At 34.1% G+C, this 22,613-nt stretch overlaps 1 protein-coding gene across 1 annotated transcript; it reads right to left on the bottom strand.

Annotated features, from left to right (window-relative positions):
* Positions 1–1,267: 1,267 nt before the first annotated feature.
* Positions 1,268–18,492, bottom strand: mRpL11 (mitochondrial ribosomal protein L11; the record flags this gene model as incomplete). Its single annotated transcript, XM_014427544.3, is given in 3 exon segments — positions 1,268–1,599; positions 14,547–14,736; positions 18,123–18,492. Coding segments are annotated over 3 exon segments (591 nt in total). The 3' UTR covers positions 1,268–1,333.
* Positions 18,493–22,613: the final 4,121 nt, after the last annotated feature.

Below are 22,613 nucleotides of genomic sequence, written 5' to 3'. Positions count from 1 at the left end.
ACTTACTGTGGTTGTTATCTTGTTTTGTTTTTAGCCCTGAAGAAGGCTAAAACTCTAGCCGAAACGTCGGCACATTAAAATAAGTTAATCATTCTTATTTGTGTTTCATTGACCGCACCCCCAACCATCTTCTCCTCATTTATCATCCACGGTCAACTATCTCTCATAATTATAAACTTATTTGATTTTGGGATCTCCTTGAAATAGCATATTCAAATGCCCTGCTGCCTGAAATTGGCTTGGCTCATTCCTCATGCATTCTCTTGTAGTGACTGCTTTAGAGCTCTCACACTCTAAAGTTTCAGATCAACATCCAATCTATCGGTACATTAGGTGATAGCTAAATAATCAAACATGGATTGAAACAGGGCATCAGGTACATTGGACAGCCGCTGAGCCAATGGATCAGAGTTGAAATTGGCAACAGATTAAGCCTAATTTTTAAACAATGTAAATAAAATATAATTAAACATTTTAATCAATGACTCCACTCTCCACAATTTCTCATTATCTTACAGGTAAAGAAGGTACTCTAAGTTATGGACTGACCTGATAGTATGGTTGTCAAAAAGTAACTCGTCTATGCAATTCATCAAATCAGCAGTGATATAAAAGTTAAGTTGTTATATGAAAATAAAACAAAAAATAATAGAAATGAAAATGACTAATATACTTTGACTAATCCTTATATTTATTTTTTGTTCAGATAATTAATATTTTTAGATTGTCTTGGATGGATGGCATAATCCATTTTGTCCATAGAGGACAAAATCAAATCTGCCATGCTAAAAGAACCAGAGGCCATGAGTAGTTGCCTACATAGCTGCTTACAAGTTCAAAATCAACATCTTTAATGTTTTATTTCACTTTTACTTCAGGATTCAGCATGCACGATCAGACATTAAATTTGTAGATGCTTTAATGTGTTTTCTTCTCTATAAGGTAATTCCCAAATTTTTATCATTTGATTGATAAGAAGAAATGTGACAAAAAAAGGAATTCGACAGGAATACGAAAAGGATTCGACATCCAGAACTGAAGGCCACTAATCCATAATATTTGAAAATAAAGATAAACAAACAGAGAAAGGTAATCATTTTATTACGCCTGCTTATAAATTAGACAAAACTTTCTTCACAACCCAATATTTAATTGTGTTTGGTATATGTTATCAAATAAAGGTTTTTTATGAGGGGTCACTGTGCAAAGAAAGAATTATATATATTTAACAACAATAAATAAATAGAACAGAAATAAATAAAAAAGATTACTGTTAAAAATTTATTTGAAGAACACAACAAAACTAATAATTATTTCATACATAGAATACATTCTAACCAGTTCTAAGCATTTTAGCCTCTCTTTTTTCTTGAAGTTCTTTCTTCTGATCATCTACTACTTTCTTCCTGTGTTGAAGAAATTGTTGGTATTCATTAGAATCAAGCTCTTTAACTATTTCTATCCCACAGGAGTGAGCAATGCCAACAAACTTTCTACAAAGATCCTCTAAAGACAAGCATTCATTGACAGAATCGGTAGATTTTATCTTAGCTATTTCATATAAATGTTTCAGAGTTATTTTGCCACAAACCTCTTTTCCTGAAATACAATAGAAATTCTTAGCCATTCATGAGTAATCTTCAATGAAAATGAAGTGAAGACTACATATAAGGATTGTTTTAGACTCAATTGACGCCCCCTTCCCCCGTTTTTTTGAGTTTTGAGAATTTTTAAATGAAACTTGGTAGGCCTTAGGTAAAGGAAGCTTCTTTTTTTTTTTGGAGTGAAATTGGCTCTGTTACCTCTTCTAGTTCCTGTCCAGCACACTGGGAATTTCCATATTTTAATGAAAAATTCTGGAAAAAAATATAATTGTAAATCAAATTTGAATCAGACTTTTTTAAGATCTGAAGGAATGAATCACAAAATAAAGCAAACAATTTTCAAAGGACAATTTGCACACAACCTGCAAAAAATATCAATAGCAAAATCATTTCAGAATTTTATTTCCAGTAAGAATTCATCATAATTTGTGCATCCTCAAATTGTAACAGCATAAATACCACAATTATAATGATGAATTCTTACCAAAAATTAAATTCTCAAACAGTTTTGTTTTTTAGATTTTTCAAACATTAAAAGTCTGGAGATTTTGTTGACTTCACCTTCAGGTTGTGCCCTGTCTGAAAAATCACTGATATAAAATTGGAATCCTTTCATGAAAATATGTCTTACCATAGGAAATTTCAATCAAATGCACTTGAGGAGAACAGAAAGAGGTCGACTTAATTAACAAAAAAAAACTTCATTCACTTCAACTAAAACCAATCAAGTTCAAATTTAGAGTTATTAAAACTCTTTAAAAAAAGAGGAGGGTGTCAATTGAGTCTTGAACACTCTATAATGTATACATAGTATAATTTTTCTCCACCTCAAGGAGGGTATATGTTTACATCAGGATCAAAAATTTTATTTGACATTCAAATATATTCCCTGTTACACCTCCATTTCCATAATCATCGCTGTTTCTACAACTAACCATATATGTATATTATTTTCTTCTTATATTTCTTTTAAGACCCATTTATTTACCAGATATTTCTGACATTCGTGTATTTAATTTACATCTAATAGTTTCCACATTACCAAATCATCAGTTTTTATAATCCAGAGTTAAACTTTTTTGAAAGAAGTTATGTTTTTAACAACATATTCTAATACCAAATTTAAAAAAGCCAGAGAATGAGAATTGCCTTGTTATAAACCTCAAACTTCTGGGAATAATAATAACCAGAACAAACTTAATTAGATGTTTCAAATATGGACATTCTTACTAACTTCTTTGATATTTCCAGCTCAGCTAAAATATTACATAGTTTCAGAGGAACAACAGCTTAAAACTGATGAACTATAGCTGTTAAATAATTGTTTTTCCCCAAATATTAGCCATATAGAAAATATATGAGCAATAGTTGTGTTTAATTTACAAGAGACTTTCCAATGGAATAGAAAAAAAAAGTACCCCAATTCAATGGAAATTCCAGAGTTAGGTGTGGTAGAGGTTAGCAAATTAACAATACCCTTAAAATATATATTAAGTTGTATCTACATGTTTACTCCTTGCCGCAAATGCAACTGTCAATCTTGAATTTTTATTAAATATTTGTAATTTAGCTACCCAAACATAGTATGTCTTAGCAAACTTACATTTGTGCTGTGTTAAATAAAAAATGAACCGTTAAAGTTAATTAACAAAATTTTAAAAAAGTATCTGCACCGAATGAATAGAATTTTAAAATATACAATCTTAAACTAGAGTTAATCAAAAGGATTAAGTACTTGTGTCTACAAAGTTCTATTCATTTTTTTTTTCTACAAAGTATATCTCTCTCTTTAGTTTTTTCTTTAAGTTGATATATATAATTTTCTATTGTTATTACTATTTTTTTTTTTGGATTTTAATTATTAAATATAAAATCAGATGGTATGTCTGAGTCTCCCCCCTTAAAACGATAGAAGGCAAAATTTAAAACAAATACTACTAAAACAAATGACATACAAGAAAAATGCATAAGATTTCTTCTAATAAAAAGAGACGAAGAGGGAAATTTGTTTGATTTCAAAAAAATTTCACCGTTAAAAGGACAAAATGTAGATGATGTTAAAAGAATAACATATTTTAAAAATAACGAAAAACATAATAGCAATAATTACCTTCTAATGTTTAATAACCCCACTATTCCGCGCAAAATTAAAAATAGGATTTTATAATATTACTATAAAACAATATATTAGAAGCCCGATTAGGTATACTGTCTGTATGCGATTTGGACACACAAAAGCGACATGTAATGCAATCCACTTTGTCGTTATGTTTATTTCTTAATCTTTATTTGTCTAAAATATTCTGAACTAAACCTATTTTTAATCACCATTAATGTCTACTTCATTAATTTCTAAAAAATTTTCTCTATTTATTCAGGTAAAGTAACTTTTTTTTTCTCTCTCCTTTATTTTAATTTTAGGTCATTATTACAATGGAACTGTAATGGATTAAAAACTCATTTTAATGATCTTAAGATTCTGATTAGAGATATAAATCCATTTTGTATAGCCCTCCAGGAAACCAATCTCTCAAATCATGACAAAAGAAATTTTAAAATATATAGGAAAGATGGGCCATATACAAATCATGGCCACCACGGGGTACTCCTTGCCATAAAACAATCAGTTTATTCTGAACCGACCCAAATCCTCATCTCCAAGCTATAGCAGTTAAAATCCATATGAATTTTACCTTCTCAGTATGTAACCTATATCTGCCACAGGATCATCAAATTGATTACCAACACCTAATAGACATATTTAATGAATTACCACAACCTGTGCTCTTTTTAGGGGACATGAATGCCCATTCGCCGCGGTGGGGTTCTTAAAACCTTAATATGAGAGGTAAAATAATAGAAAAATTCATAGACAATACCAATCTTCTCCTACTTAACACAGGAGAGCACACTTACCTTAGCTCAAGCTATGGGACTTTTACAGCACTGGATCTTACCCTCAGTAGTCCAACGTTGTATAATTCCATGGATTGGACAGTTCTTACTGATTTGTATGGCAGTGACCATTTCCCACTCCATATAAAATTTAAAATCATGAATTGTACACATACCAAGCCGAAATGGGTGCTAAAAAGAGCTGATTGGACCCATTTTACGTCCCTTGCCTCATCACCACAAATTCAACCATCAGATATCGACACTGATAGAGGCTGTAAAGCCCTTACTAACAACATTATAAAAGCTGCAAAGGCATCAATACCGATGACTTTGGGATCCCCAAGAAGACCGCTTGTCCCTTGGTTTAATGATAGATGTAAGATAGCTATTAAAGAATGTCGTAAGGCATATAAAAAATTCACCAAATGTATGACGTCGGAAAACTTTATTGAATATAAAAAGCACCGGGCTATATGTAGAAATATATTCAAACAAAGTAAGGCGGAGTCATGGAAAAAATATATTAGTTCCATAAACTCTTTTACCTCAGCTGATGTGTGGAATTAAGTCCACAAATTTACAAGAAATCCCTCCATTCCCTGTTACACCATATCGGTTAGCGGAAAACTGACAGATAACCCATCAATAATTGGAAATAAATTTGCCAACTACTTCTCAGAAATATATTATTCCACTAAAAATAATAATTATGACGAAGCAATAGGTTCCGAAAGGATAGATAATGAAGCGGTTGTACATTATAACCTCCCTTTTTCCCTATGGGAACTAAAACATATCTTAAATACCGTCAAAGGCACTACACCCGGACCTGATCAAATCCACTATGACATGATAAAAAAACTCCCAAATAACATGCTAAAGTGGCTGCTTGACTACTACAATCATGTCTGGTTCACTGGGAAATTTCCAAATACCTGGCGGGAATCAATAATAATCCCAATTTTAAAAAATGGAAAGGACAAGGGGATGACAGCCAGCTACCGACCCATATTCCTCACAAGCTGTGTCAGTAAAATAATGGAACGTATGGTCAATAAAAGATTAATGTGGATAATAGAGAGCAATAATTTTTTACAATCTTTTCAATCTGGATCCCGCAAAGGTTGATCCACACTAAATCATCTGGTTACTTTGGAGGCTGAAACCCAATATTCATTTATTAATGCTCAACATTCAATCACGATATTTTTCGATCTTAAAAAAGCATTTGACAGTATCAAACATAATATAATCCTTAAAAAATTATCAGCTGTCGGAATCAAAGGGCAAATGTACCAATTCATAAAACAATTTCTTTCACATCGCCGCTTCAGAGTTCAAATAGGATGCGAATTTTCCGATGAACACGAACAGATTAGCGGAGTCCCGCAAGGATGTGTTCTCAGCCCAACTCTATTCTGCCTAGCAATTAATGATTTGGGACTTAACATGCCAAGGGGTGTTAAACCGCTGCTATTTGCAGATGATCTAGCCATTATTTGTCGATCAGGAAATACAACTACAAATATAAATTACAGGAAGCAATCAATAGAATCAATAACTGGTCACTTTCAATCGATCTTGACTTCTCACCTGAGAAAACCAAATGCCTCCATTTCACCTGAAAAAGAATAACCCCACCATCTCCTGAACTCTATTTAGGTGAATCTTTGATACCCTACACAAATCACCACAGATTTCTGGGGATGATATTTGATCGGAAGCTAAATTGGGAAATGCACATTTCGACACTAAAATCCAATAAAATAAAAAAACTAAATATATTACGCTTCCTTAGCGGTACCTCATGGGGCTCTGACAGACACACATTGAGAAAATTATACCGGACCCTAGTATGCTCGAAACTAGACTATGGATGTTTTATATACGGCTTTGCCCGACACCGGATTCTCGCCAGACTGGATCTGGTTCATCATACAGGGATATGTATCGCAACTGGCGCATTTCGAACAAGCCCCATTCTTAGTCTGTGTTCTGAAGCTGGACTACCTCCTCTGTTATTCAGAGGGAAAAAACCGGCGATAAACTACATTTCAAAATTATACCCTCAAAAGGATCATCATACACATAATTACATCTTTAAACCAAAATATTCAAATTTTTTTAGAAACAAAATAAATTCAACACTCCCGTTGGCAGAAAGAACACATACTGCTATGGAGTTCTTTAAAGAAATATCTCTGTACATCCTGGAAGTCCTCATTCCTCCATGGATACACAGGCTACCAAATAGAATGCTACAATTATCTCGATTGCCCAAAGGTAGTATGTCACATACTGAATATAGAACTAGGTTCTCACGTCTCTGTCAAAATATTCCAGATCATTTTTTGATATATACTGATGGATCAAAATCTAACGAATCTACAGCGTCCTCTTTTATCACACATAACTCAACCCATAAAATAAATCTACATAAATTATGCAGTGAATATAAAGTTAATTACAACTACTGAATTACATCCAATAGCCTCAGCACTCCACTTCTCCATGACAGTGTCACATACTAACATTGTTATCATTACCGACTCTTTAAGCTCATTAAAAGCCATGAAGACCATTTACCCGAAACACTCGGCAATCATAAAAATACATAATTACACCAACATGCTAGAAAATAACAATAGGATAGCACTGAGAAAAACGTGGGACAAGGTGAGGGAGAGAATCGAAAAGGAGAAAGCCAAAAGCATGGCGTGACATAACATAGGTGTACGTGACATTATGGGGAAAATTGGTATAGGGACAGTGGTTTACCGTAGAGTGAGCTCTAACAGGGGTAAGGAACCCCAAAGGTATGAGGGGTGATTACAATTAGAAAGCATAACATAGTGACAATAGAGTATTAAAGAACCAAAAACAACTCAAGTTCCCCATAATGAATAATCAATAAGATCTGGATTTTTCTCATCTATGTAAAAGTTTTTTTTTGTATACAAAAGTTTCATCATTGGTGTTTTTAAGTTTTATGGTAAGAAGAACGGAGTGACAAGTTTTATTAGTCTTTAGTTTTTTTGTTTTGTTGTGGTTATCTTTTTGGAGTTTATGAGGCATGTTCATAAACTGGTAGGGGGGACTTATGGTTGGACAAGACCTGTATACAACTCTAATCCTAACTCCCCATGTAAATAAACCCCAATTATGTATATAAGGAGCATCACAGAGATAATAAAGCAGTATCTTTCTAGTAAGCGTGCACTGTAATTCTGTTCCCTTTTTTTTAAAGTCTTTCAGTACAAGTGCTCGTAAGTGGTGCCGAGAGCCGGAAACTGATTGAAGATTTTTCACTGAATGAAGATTTTTTTTCTAAATCTTAATTTTTTTTAATCTAAATCTTTTTTCTAAAACATCACTGATTGAAGATTTTTTTTTTAACTGTTCTCTCATCAAGGATTTTTTTTACTCTTTCTTCCTCCGGCTTTCTTTTCTTTTATTTCTCTTATATTATCACTTTTTTTTACTGACCAAGATGGTTAATGGTGATTGTCAACCACAACCACAGCCCGCAGTGAGGCCGCTAGTTCTACAGATCCTGGTGGCGCAACCGGCTCCTGGAATTCCTGCAGCCCCCGCAGTTCCGGGGGGGACTTATGGTTGGACAAGACCTGTATACAACTCTAATCCTAACTCCCCATGTAAATGAACCCCAACTATGTGTATAAGGAGCATCGCAGAGATAATATAGCAGTATCTTTCTAGTAAACGTGCGTTGTAATTCTGTTCCCTTTTTTCCTTTTTTTAAGTCTTTCAGTACAAGTGCTCGTAAGTTATATATATATACACACACAGGGTGTTTATTTATTTGTAAGCATTACATTTACAATAATTTTTGAATTGAACAAAAGAGAGAAGAAAAAAAAATCTTATATCACCGGTGATTGATGGGGCCCTGTTTGTGGTTGTTGTCCTGAGTGGGTGTTCTGGTGGAAGTAGATCGATGTACGTCCAGCCACCTTGTCTTTTTGGAGGATGAGCTGAAGTAGTCCGCCCCCCATGGCTAAAATAATTCAAGCAGGCGCAAATGACCAGAATGCTGGCAACTACGAGTATGTAGAGAGGAGACATTGAAGATGATATGTGTGTGCACACTGGGACTTTAAGAAGTCATCTGTCTATTTTTCAGTATAAAAAACAACAGAAAGTAATTGTTTTGTTTTTTGACTTGATAAAAACCATATGTTCCAATAATCGATTTGTGGACCATATGTTGGCCTCAACATACCACCTGCCTAAAATTTGTTAAAAATTTAAAATTGACACTGACGGGGTTAAGGAGAACTAGTCTGATCTCTTGTTTTCAACTATGCAGGTATAGTCAGCAATAAGTGGTGCTTCACTAGTTCCAACGGTTAAAGTCCTTTAGCTGCAGAGTACAGATTTCTGCAGTTTGCAATATCCAGCATTTGGAAGATGTGGTGAGCCACGAATGCGTTCATGCGTTGAATAAGGTGTCCTTATTCAGGTACAGGTGAACCACTAAAGAAAAACGAGCTTCGCAGTTCCAGTCAGGTTATGACTTTGTGGCAGGATTTCAATAAGCTTCATAGTAAAAGAGCACACCATTCCGCCCACTTAAAATTTTTAATTTATCTAGTATCAGAGAAATTAGGTATTTGATACTACAGGGAATGATGCACAGAGAAAAGCGTGAAGGGTAAGACAAGGTATGAACCGGATATGTGAACAACAGAAGAATGACTCAAGCAGTTGGAATGATGATAGTAAAGAACAGATTAATTTTATGAGATATACGGTGCATATGCAAAGTAATTTTGTTGTGGGGCATCTGAGACGAAAATAAGATGAAAGAAAATAAATAGACCTTTTGAAGTGAAACACAAGAATATTATTGGGAACTTTATCCCGATGAACATTGCAACCTTCGCATAACCACTTAGGAAAATTATCGGCTTCGTACGTTCCCCTGGTTATGATGACCGAGTTGGGCGGTTGCAATGCCGATGAGCAATGTGTTTGCCACCTAATCAAAGGAAATATATGAGTTCTTTTTTTAAGTGGAGAGCCTCTTCGAGAGTTATGTAGCAAACAGGAGGAAGGCGGTAATTCATTGAGTACCTCTTGGAGGTAAGGTGCAACAATGCATCATCTCATGGATGATGAAGTCCTGACACAATTTCGTTGGTATGGTGAGGATCTGATGCAGCTGGGCGTCTAGATCTATGAGTTTTGGACTCAGAAACACTAATGAGGAGAAGTTTTTGATCACTGTGTAGGGACTTCTTGGGATTGAGACGTAATGATCCATTTTGGAGAAATGTAACTTCTAACGAAATGTGGTTAAATTTATTAAGATCAGATGAAGCTGAATGATCTGATCTCAAGGGATCAAGCTCATGGAGCTCGGAGGGACCAAGAGAACTGCCTGGAGACCTCACAGAAGAGGGTAAGTGCTGAGTGATTTTGCATAAAGGTAACATTCAACGAAATGTCATTGGTTTTATTACTGTTTAGTGGAGTAGGCAGTTTAGATCTTGTGATTTCAGGCTGAGGCAGGCGGGTAGGTTCAGGTTGACCACAGATTGGGGACCTCTTGGAGGTGCACCGTAATTGTAAGGAAAGGAAGAATTATTTACCAGCGAAATGTCGCTGACTAGTCGCATGACTAGAATCTGACACAGCTGGGCGTTTTGATCCTGGAGTTTCGTTTTGGACGAAAATATTTTCTAACGAAATGTCATCAGATTTATTAGGATCAGATGTAGCGGAACAATCTGACCTTAGTGATTCAGGCTCTAGGAGCCCAGTAGGACCATGAGGACTGCCAGGAGACCCTAAAGAAGAGGGTAACTGTTGTGAGTGAGTTTGAATGAAGGTAACTTTCAACGAAATGTCAATAAGTGGCTCTGGCACAGCTGAACAGACAGAATGTTTTTTGTGTTGTACCACCAAGGAATTTATAAATTTACTACAATGACCCAGAGAACTAGAGTGGCGTGTGGAATTGGAACAGAGGTGTGCCTGCAACTCCAGAGATTTGAGGAAGATCTTTAGAATTACTAGTTGGCTGAAGTGATCCTTCAACTGTACCTAAATTATAACGATGGTTATTGAAGACTCTCTTAAAGTTTGGACACTTTGTAATTATGCTATTGTTGATAGAATGAGGACTACTTTGGGTCTTGGCTGTCATTGGGGAGGAAAGATTGACTTATGATAACGAGTGAAGATAATTGAATAAGTCTTTAAGGCTGCAGAGGCAAGAGGACCCACAGGAGTGGAGTTCATGTAAAGTCATTCATAGATGACAAGACCTTCATAATAATATTCCTGCATGGATTCAAAGAGGGAAAGATCTTCTTTAGTTGGAAAAAGGAATGAAACATTTGAGTGGGAGCAAAGTTCTTTAAGGGCATCGTAGGCCTCACAGAAGGAAGTGTAACAAGGTCTCAGTTCTGAGTATACCTTTGAATAAGAATTATTGTTCAGGGTCTTTTGCAATACCTCGCCCTTGTGAAGTACAGGTTTTAATCTGGGATAAATAGAAATTGAATTTCTCTTTAAGTTTTTCAAATTGAATTTTGATATACCCTGGTATGTCCATTTTTATTTTAGAGGTAAATAATATGAATAAAAGGAAACTGGAAGAGAATAAGTGGCAAAAGAAGGGGAGAAAAACAAAATTAATTAATGGCGGAATGGAGTACATTCCAAATTAATTATTTTTTCTACAAAAAATTATTTTTAAAAAAATGAAATAAAATGTACAATAAGAAAATTCGACAACCGGAGGACCATGAGAAAAAAATAAATAAGAAAAATATCCGGAAAGAAAAATTTTTGTATTTTTAAATAAGTGAACATAATAAAAGGAACACAAAATATATAAAAATGTACAAACTAGAAAAAAACGAAAGCTTAAAACTATTACAAAATTAAATGAATTAGACAAAAGAGTAAGAAAAAGTCTTACATCACCGGACTATAATTTTTGAATACTTTGTATTTATTAATACACAAACAATAAAAAAAATATTTCAATACTTTGTAATGGCACGATGCAGCTCCCACGAAATCAAATGTTGTAGACAGTATTGACAGAACACTATTCCCTGAACAGGCAAATAGTATTGAATGTATTGACAATATATATATATATATAAAACGGAATTTCCACAAATCACGCAGGAACAGTTAAAGGAAATCGCCTCGGACCTACAACATGGCAAGGCACCAGGATTGGAAGGAATTCCTAATGTGGCACTCACTCAGGAAACCGCCGGATCTGTTTATCGATCTATTCAATTCGTCCATTGGTGAAGCTCAATTCCGAAAACTTGGAAAATACAGTGCCTCGTACTTATTCCAAAGAGTAAGGGAAGACTGGAAGACCTGTCAACCTATCGTCCAAATTGCTTATTGGATACTATGGGTAAAGCATTCGAGAAAATCCTTTCCCTCAGGCTGCAAGAGTTCACGGAGGGAGTTAATGGCCTCTCGCAGGCTCAATTCGGATTTTGTAAAGAGTGATCCACAATAGATGCTGTTAGATTGGTAGTCGAGATGGCCCGCACAGCTATTGCAGGAGCAAGGTGGAGGAGAGGTGCTAAGCGTTATGCAGCAATCATCACTCTAGAGGTCAAGAACCCTTTTAACACTGCAAGGAGGACCTGTATAATAGATGCCCTACGGACTATGGTGGTACCAGCTTATCTTATGAGAGTTCTAACAAACTACTTCAAAGATAGAGTTCTACTGTACTTTTCAGACATTGCCCAAAGAAGATATGAGGTGACTGGAGGTGTCCCACAGGGCTCGGTATTAGGGCCTCTTTTGTGGAACGTCATGTACGACGCAATCTTCAAACTGACAATGCAGGAGGGAGCCACAGTTGTGGGATTCGCAGATGACGTTGCAGTTGTAGTAGTGGCGAAGTATTTGGAAGAAGTTACCCTCATTGCAAACTAGGCTGTTGCTACGGTTTGAGGTTGGTTGCCTTCGGTAGGCCTACAACTTGCAGATCACAAGACCTAGGTTCTCCTAGTAACTAGCAGGAAGCAGACTGAGTCCATCACTGTCATGGTCGGTAGGCACGACATTCGTTCCCAGTCCGGCTTAAAATACCTAGGAGTCATGATCGATGCGTGTCTCCGCTTTAATATTCACACGGAGTATATCAGAGCCAAATCTGCTAAAGTAGCATCCTTTTTGTCACGTCTTATGCCAAACGTAGGAGGCCCCAGAGAAAGTAGCCGAAGGCTCCTAGCTACTGTTGTTCCCTCCATTATGTTATATGTAGCCCCGATTTAGAAAGAAGCAATGGCTACCAAATCATACAGGAGACAGATGGTTTCAGTTTATCACAGAATTGGTTTAAGGGCAGTTAGCGCTTTTCGAACTGTTTCCTACAAAGCAGAGTGCGTGATAGCCCGAATGCCACCTGTGGAACTCCTTGTTGAAGAAAGAAGCAGGCACTATGGACAACACTTACACGTTTCCAGAGAAGAAGAGTCCACCTCCTGGAATCTACAGCCTCCCAACATTAATATGGTTAATACCCGATGTTGGCACGTGGTATGGTCGCCAGCATGGTGAGGTGGATTTTTACAGAACCCAAATGTTGACCAGACATGGATGCTTTAGAGCCTACCAGTACCGCTTCAAACTGGACAACACCGCAGATTGCCCTGGATGTCAGACTGTCGAGGAAACCGCGGAGCCCATGTTTTTCACTTGCATTCGCTTTGCAGCAGATAGAAATGAATTGGAGAGAGTTTGTGGAGGACGCATCACTCCTGAAAACGTGGTGAGCTATATGCTCCTCTCAGACCAGCATTGGAACGCAGTGAAGAGATTCACCAGTCGTCCTCAAGAGGTTGAGAGAGGAAGAGAGGGCTAGAAGACGTTAGTAGCATGTAAACATAAAAACCATGCAAAGTAAGCGAGGCAGCACTCAGCCATTTCCCTCCATGAAGTAATGCCTAGCGGAGGTCCCGTGGAGAGGAGTGAACAGGTGTAGGGTGGTGGTTTTAGTGGGTAAAAATCCCACACACGGATAGGTACGGGCCTATCCGTGTCTTTTGAAGATTTCCACCGACCCTCGTAAAAAAAACAAAAAAAACACAGGGTGTTTCAGGGTTAAGTGGCCAAACTGAAAATATTGACTAAGGATCTCAAAACAAAGAAAAAAAATTCCTCTGAACCTATGTCCCCAAATGCTTTGTTTAGGAGATATTCACACCTAAAGATTTTCATTGTTATGAATTATTTATGTTATATGAAATGAATAAAACCTATTTATTCATTCTAACTACTTTATTAATTAAAAGTCAACACTAAGATTCATAGTAAATGTTGTTCAAAGTGAAGTATGTCCGCAAACGCTTTGCTTAGGAGATGGATTAGATAGAATACTAATATGGCCTTTTATCCCTAACTGTATAAAAACTACTGGCAACATAAGGATTAATATTATTTGGATTAGCATTGGGAACTGTCAATATCATTTTTCAGTTTGTAAGAAGCTTTTGCAGAGTACTCATCATTATTCCTTCAATTTATACTAATGGTGAATCATAATTTCAATACGTAATTTTTACAATATTCCTACATGGGTTGTTATTATCCACTAATAGCATATATGTATCAATGATATGCCTGATGAGATATTAATTGTATAAACTGAGCTAGGTCCACTGAAGAAGAACTGGAGATTAGAAAATCAACAATACCCTCAAAAGATAAACCACATACTGTTAAGACAAGGGCCCGAATTTTTATCCAATTGCACAATTTGTTTGCCTGCATTTTTTAAACAGCTGTTCAAATATCTGTATGAATCAGAAGTTACTCTGATGCAAGTAGTCAAATTTTATTTTTCATATTTCATGATTGTTGTATATTAAGTGTTTGTTAGGGGGTTGGATTTTAAAATCAGCCAAATTCAATTATGAATTGATTTCTTCATAATTAATTACATTAATTGAGAGCAAATTGGTAAAAATAAAAAAAAATGTAAATACATACAACTAAAACCAAATTATTTCTGAACTGTCATTATCATACCTGGTTCCATAGAACATCTCTGTATACCAGCAGCTTGTTTTAAAAAAAAAGTTGTAGGGGGTTTGTTTATGGTTAAATTATAACTTCTATCTGGATTAACAGTAATTCGTGTTGGTAGTGGAATACCTTCTTTAATATCCTTTGTTTTTTCATTAAAATCTTTACAAAAAGCAGCAATATTCAAACCAACCTAAAAAAAAAATTGAATAAACTATTACTTTAAGTTAAAGAATAGTGATTTTTAGTAAATTGGAAGAAAAAAGTGTCTATCCTGTAAATTAGAAGATCATTGATTGACCATGTGTAATATATTAAAGGATGATGGTCCGGATGTGGTCAAAAGAACTCAAATAGTAATTAAACTATGTATTGTGAACCAACGTTTGTTGGTATTGTTTCAGGGCTAAAAACAATACCAACAACTAGCTCTTTTATAGCCCTGACGAAGCCCTGTAAATGGGGCAAAACGTTGGTTCACAATAAATAGTTTAATTACTATTTGAGTTAATTTGACAGCACTCGAAGCATCTTCCGTTTATATCCAGTAAATTATGTTTATAAGATAGATAATGGTGATCTCCTCGCATTAATTTTATTAACTTTTATTAATTTTAATACGTCATTTTTACAATATTCCTACATGAATTGTTATCCACTAATAGCAAATATGTATCAATGATGTGCCTGATGAGGTATTAATTGCATAAACTGTTTGCAAATGGAACCTATAATACTACAGAGAAGACTTTCAACATTATGCAGGTTTTTCCACAGGATACTAGGGTTTATGAATATTAATATAAAAAAAATTAAAATATGCATTGGTGTATAATTACATCAAAAATCAAACATGGATGTTACCAATATATCGTTAAAAAAATGTAATTGTTTTTTACTTTTATTTTACAAACAAAAAAGCTAGAACTGTTAATCATAAATTTGTTATTAACAGCTCTGAAATAGAACTTATATCTCATTTTTATACCAACATGTCTTTCCATATCCAAACTTATTTAATTAATCCAAAAGAAAAATTGAAAAATACGGAAAACTTAAAGAACCTCATTCAGTATGAGAAACATTTATGAGATTTGATGACTTAATAACATCAGATAATTTTAGATACAAACCAATAGTCAGTGAGATAGAGGATGAGCAATGAGAAAACGGAGGTGAGGGAGGAGGAGGTCGGCTTGTGCTAATGGCATAAATTCAGTGTTACCATGACCAATATCACCTCTCATTTGACACCAGACCCTGCAATGAATCAGCTCACTGCAATCTGAGTTTTCTATTATTGCTTTTAAAAATAGTTTTTAGAGTTTAGTTTAATGGCATTATTATTTTTTAGTAGTTTTAAATAGAGATTTTGGTTTAAATAATTTAATAGTTATAAGTACTAGTTGTTACAATTTTGTTTAAAAAAATGTGTGAATGTAGAACAACAGAAAGATAGACGACTCCACTCAGATGTGAGGAATCTGTTTCGCAGACCTGCTTTTATATACTAAAGGAACAATTCAGTAATAAATTATATAGGTTTAAAGTTTTAATGTTAGAACAATGAACATTTTAAAAGACTATCCAAGTTTTCCAAATTTTTCACATTGTGCAATTTTACTGAAAGCGAGTTAATACAGATGAATTACTTAATTAATGTATTAATTATGCCATTTTAAACAAATAAATCACAAGCAGGGTAAATAACCTGTGATACCAACCAAAACAGATGTCTATAAACACAGATTACTGTAATAAACAACTATAACACAGATGTTGAACGAGATGGCTTTTAGATTTGGCCTCCAATTCCCTGAAAGCGAAAGGTCAACAATTTACTCATCGGGTAAAACTCTCAATAACCACAAATGAATTAGTCTCAAGGAAATATTCTACAAAATAATCATGAACAAAACAATTTTTTTAATTACAGACCAACATCTAGAAATTTTAGAAATTATAAACCAATATAGACCTAATAATATATTTCATAGCCCAAAACAACAGAACTTATAATGGTACTACAGGAAAATCATCCAAGGAATGTACAAACTTAGGATTAAATAGTAATTGCAAAATACTATAGAAGACTTTCATGATGCTAAAATCTGTGAGCTTAAAAAAAAAAATTGGAAGAACTTAAAACTGTCGTTTTTAGGACCACGCCAATATTCATATATTACCAGAATTTATCTTTCTTAAGCTGTTCTGAAAGGATTTATTTATTTTATGTTACTCACGGTATGGTTCTATTTATAGTGGATTGTCTTATTTAAGTTCTGTGAGTATTCATTAATACATTTGTTTAAAAGTTTGAGATTTTTGTTTTTTTTAAAGAAGTTTATGATAGTTTAATAAAACTAAAATAATTTTTGGAGAGCCCACATCTAATTTTAGAAAATTTCCAATATTAGAATCTTAAAATAAATTATTTTGTGTACTACAAAGTAGAAAAAAATCGAATAACAAAACAAAACAATAGTTCCAATGTTCCAATAAGTATTTGGAAGTTAGATAACAGGTAACATGTTCCAAAAATGTTTATAAAACAAAAAGTATTAATTTGAACCCTTTAATAACTGTCCCTAAATAATATACAAGCATTATTTGTGCTTATGGCCAATATGGAAAAAAAATAATATTAACATCTTAATATTGTGCTTATCTATATCAACTACGATTGGTGCATTTTTTTTTTTTTTTTTTCCAAATTATCAACTGCTTCTTTGAAGGGTTTTCATTCAGTTATCATATCAGACTTCCCAGTGACGCCAACCCATTTATTATCATGAGGACAGAAATTCAGAAAATTTTTTGTAACATGAGAAACTTGACAGTCTTTATGAAAAAAGATTTTGAACTTACGATTCCTAAAATATGATTTTCTAAAATCAGATGATAATTTACAAAAGATAACAAGTTTATCCTTAATTTTAAACACTAAATTAAAAAAATGAAAACTTCTGACACTAATGGTAGGCTGAGGTCTGTCAGACCTCAACAGTTCCACGTAGAAATTAATTTTGACTTTGACTTGAAAGTGGCCACATTCTTTATTCAATGTTTAAACCTCATCACAATATTTGAGATAAATAGGCTCAAATAATAAATATAAAACAAAATGTATACTTTATACCAAAAACGTTTTAACGTTCACTAAATCATCAATGCTTACATGTGTTTAAACCTCCCCCACCTACCAAAAAAATCAAGGAATACCACTTTTGGAGCTTAAAATATCTAGTTACACTAATCATAAATGATAACAATATCTCAAGATTTTTTTTTTTTTTATTTCAATCTAATCACTATTGTTCTATTATAGTTTTTTGACTATTTGACTTTTTTTTTACTAAATACCGTAATAAAATGATAATGTTCCCCGATGTTGCCAATGCTTTGATGCTTTGATGATGTTGCATGATGTTGTGGCAATACAAATGGCATTAAAATTTAACACATGTGTGCAGGAATCAAAATGCACCAATCAAGAAAATTTTAAAAATATAAAAGTTTTAACTTCATGGGTATAACAACTTATAGATAAACATTTTACCAGTAGCCGAAATTAATTACCTGACCCAACATAGGACCTAAAGGAGGTCCTGGAGAAGCCAGACCAGCAGGTATGTTGGTCTTCACTTTATTTCCATGATTAACTTTTACTAACGATTTTTTAACATTTTTCACAGCTCTTGCTGCTTTAGACATGTTTTCAAATAAATGTTATAAATCGTTAACGAACTGTTCATATGCACTCCAAATAGGTAATACAAATTACATGGTCAAGAATATTTATGTTGCAAAATTGATGTAATACCATCAAAATAACCAAAGTGATAATGTGTCTATATACCATGTGAGAACGCCATATTTAATAATTAATTCGTAAATTTATTTTGTTAATAGACATAGTATTTCATTTTTTTTTTTGTGTGTGTGTTTTGTTGGAATTTTGTTTTAGTTTTAAAAGAAGGAGATTTACTTATACTTGTGTTATAATATAAATATGATGGAATAACGCCCTGTAAGGATTATTTCACCAAAACAATACAACAATCTACGGCTAGGGATGCGACATCGATGTCGATGTTTTACGCCGATGTTATCTTAACTTCGCTGTTTTACTTTCGATGTTTTACCTTTGTCCCAATTTAAAATTTTTTTTTCTCAAAAGTAACTAAATGAAAACAAAAAATTTACAGAATAAACAGATTCCTATCAACAATGTGGTCGTATAAAGAAGTAATCCAACTTCACGCTAACGACGTGATAAAGATAAATTACGACTAGAAAAACATCGATGTTTTAAAATATCATTGCATACAAATCTTTGCCAAAAATACATCAATGTTTTAGAACAACCATTTCTGTAACATAAGGTCTGTTCCAACGACAGATAAAGAACGTAACCGCGGAAAGAACTTAAAAAAACTTTATTGGTATCAAAGTTACAAAATGATTAGAGTTAGGATTATAATTATGATTAGAGTTAGGATTATAATTATGATTAGAGTTAGGATTATAATTATGATTATGATTATAGTTATGATTAGGATTATAATTGTAACTAGAGTTGTGATTGGAATTATAATTTTGTTTAAAAGGTTTGTAATTTTTATGTTTGAAATTATTTTTTTGATTAGGAGAATTTTGATGTCCGTATAATCGTTCTAAAATAAAAGAACAATCATTTTGTATCGCATTTCGAATGTCATCAATATCGGAAAGTCTTAGGTGATTTAAGAAATCACAAAGTTGAGGATATAAATTAGCTTTAATGTGATAATTAATTTCGCGGTCTTATAATTTCATAACTGTTTCTTTATTTACAATATCATCGTCCAGAGTAATTCTGGAGAATATTAAAGCTCTAATGTGAGCTATTCGGTCAATAAACGAAATAGGGTATTCTCTTGGTCCTGATTTAATGTTTAATAGTTCTAATTTTAATTGTTCAACAGTCCTTGAGCCTTTAAAATTATTTTGTAAATGATCTAGAAGTTCTGATACGTTTACAAAAGTATTAGTTAATAAGCAGTGCCTAGCGTTGCCTACTAACCGGGAAGTCACTTTGGAAAGCAATCGGGCATGATTTTGAAGCTTACAGGTGTTGTTATCGCTACACACTGTATCATAGACAGCTTTAACAGTTTTTACAAAAAATATCAGATCTTCTGGATTACCATCGTATGTGGGGATGTGGTCATAGTCCTCTTTTACCATAGAATATGTTATAGTAGTCATGTTGGATATATTAGAATTACTTGAATTATTATTAATTAATAAATTACTTAATTGATCTGTGATTTCACTTATATCTAATCTAACCCTACTTTTCTTATCCTTAGGCATACATGAAATAAAACTTAAAAATTAATATGTACCTCAAGTTCTTATTTTCAGTTCTGCGGTGTCCTATCGAAATTGTTTTTCTTGACCCTATTGAAGTGTAGAAACACAAACTTCAGGTGGTTTACTCCAAGACCTGTTATCAAATGACAATTTCTTCGGTCTTTCCAGAGTGTCCGTTCAAGGCTGTCTTCACTGAGTTGATCTAAAATCTGTTGGAATATTTCTTCGATTTTTTCTTGATCTTCAGGAAAATTTCGTCACCTTTACTGACCTGAGGCTGATAGGGGCCCTGTTCGGGCGCCAGATAAAGAACGTAACCGCGGAAAGAACTTAAAAAAACTTTATTGGTATCAAAGTTACAAAATATGCACTACTACTACTACTACTACACTATTACTACGAACAACAAAGTAACAACTCTAATAACTGAATGAACTTCTTAGCTCTGTAACAGGGGGATATAAATACAATAATGGTGGAAGGGGATAATGCTGAGTCAGATATATAGGGTTATGCACCTTAACTGACGACGTATACTCCAGCCAGTCGGAAGTGGTTTTTGCAAAAGAGAATGCAGCATTTACAAAAAAAAACATCGATGTTTTGAAATATCAATGTTCAATATTAAAATATCGTTGCTTACAATACATTACCCAAAAGTCATCGATGTTCATGAACATCCATTTGAGTAACATAAGGTCTGTTCCAACAATCACGCATTCTACAGCCTGTCAGAAGTGGTTTTTGAAACAAAGATCGACCACAAAAAACATCGATGTTTTAAAATATCGTTACTTACAATACATTACCCAAAATACATCAATATTTTAAAATATTGTTGCTTACAATACATTACCCAAAATACATCTATGTTTTTGAACAACTATTTCAGGAACATAAGGTCTGTACCAACGATCCCGTATTACTTACAATATATTACCCAAAATACATCAATGTTTTAATATATTTTTGCTTACAATACATTACACAAAATACATCTATGTTTTTGAACAACTATTTCAGGAACATAAGGTCTGTACCAACGATCCCGTATTGTACGGCCAGTAAGAAGTGGTTTTTAAACAAATAATCCGACATCGACCACAAAAAACATCGATATTTTAAAATATCGTTGCTTACAATACATTACCCAAAATTCATCGATGTTTTTGAAAAACTATGTCAGGAACATAAGGTCTGTTCAACGATCCCGCATTCTACGGCCTGTAAAGGGGCCTCTACATGTTAAGGGGCCTCTACATGTTGGCCGAGCCATGGCGAACTCAGACATACACGAGCATGTGGATAGGTGGCTCGGCTTGGTTGGCCTAGGCTCGCTGCCGAGCCGTCGAGAGTCGGTTTTTGGACACAGATCAAAGGGGTTCGTGAGAGCGCTCGTGTAGCATCTACACCATTGTTCTTTGTCTAGTTACAACTAAGAGCTGTTAGGAGGTTGAAGGTGTTTGTTGGTACTTTTTATAATAAGTTTTATATTTAATCTTATTTATTTATATTTAATTTCCTATCATTTTCTTTTTTTGTAATAAAAATAATACAATCTAAGTGCAATGGCTGAAACCACTATTACGTCCGCCATGTTTGCCACTCTGAATAACACTGACATGTGGATGGCCCGCTCTTTGTTTGCCGAGCATTTGTACAAGCTTCCGATCCGTGGCGAGCGGCCAACATGTGGATCTACCTTTAGCCGAGCCATGGCGAACTCAGACATACACGATCATGTGGATGGGTGGCTTGGCTTGGTTGGCCTAGGCTCGTTGCCGAACCGTCGAGAGTCGGTTTTTTGGACACAGATCAAAGGGGTTCGTGAGGGCGCTCGTGTAGCGTCTCCACCATTGTTCTTTGTCTAGTTGCAACTGAGAGCTGTTACTTTTCATATGTTGTTTAAGTACACAATATGCACTAAAATAACATATTTCTTAACTAAATACATCGTTTAATAACATTTATAAACAATTGAAATTCTTACAATAAATAAAAAATGACTTGGACCACTTTCAGTCCCACAGGCTGAAATAGTTAATACAATACGTTAACTTCTATAACACAATACCCAATAGGTTAATTCTTTATACAGGAAGAAGAATAAACGTATTAGTATATCTTTACAATCTAATATTCCATTGTATACATTTTTTACAAGATTATATGTACAGCAGCACAATTATGAAAGTTAAAATAAAAGATGAATGAATTTAATTAATTTTAACCTTATCTACTCCGATTTTTGTGAATTGTTGTCATCCACCATCTTCTTTGTCGTATTTTACGTTTTCTTTCATTTTCTTTTGTAATAAAAATAATATAATCCCAGGGCAATTGCTGAAATCACTTAATCTCCACCATTGTTCTATGTCTAGTTGCAACTGAGAGCTGTTAGGAGGTTAAAGGTGTTTGTTGGTACTTTTTATAATAAGTTTTGTATTTAATCTTATTTATTTATATTTAATTTTCTTTTTTTGTAATAAAAATAATACAATCCAAGTGCAATGGCTGAAACCACTAGTACGTCCGCTATGCTTGCCTCTCTGAATAACACTGACATGTGGATGGCCCGCTCTTTGTTTGCCGAGCATTAATACGAGCCTCCGATCCGTGGTGAGCGGCCAACATGTGGATCCACCTTAAGAAGTGGTTTTTGAAACTAAGAAACCGACATCGACTACAAAAAACATAGATGTTTTAAAATAT

Source organism: Halyomorpha halys, unplaced genomic scaffold, assembly GCF_000696795.3.
Source record: "Halyomorpha halys isolate HHAL.00 unplaced genomic scaffold, Hhal_1.1 Scaffold654.1, whole genome shotgun sequence".
In the NCBI taxonomy this organism is placed as follows: Eukaryota; Metazoa; Arthropoda; class Insecta; order Hemiptera; family Pentatomidae; genus Halyomorpha; species Halyomorpha halys.
Note: the sequence above shows the minus strand (reverse complement) of the source record. Positions and strands in the feature narration are given on the sequence as shown.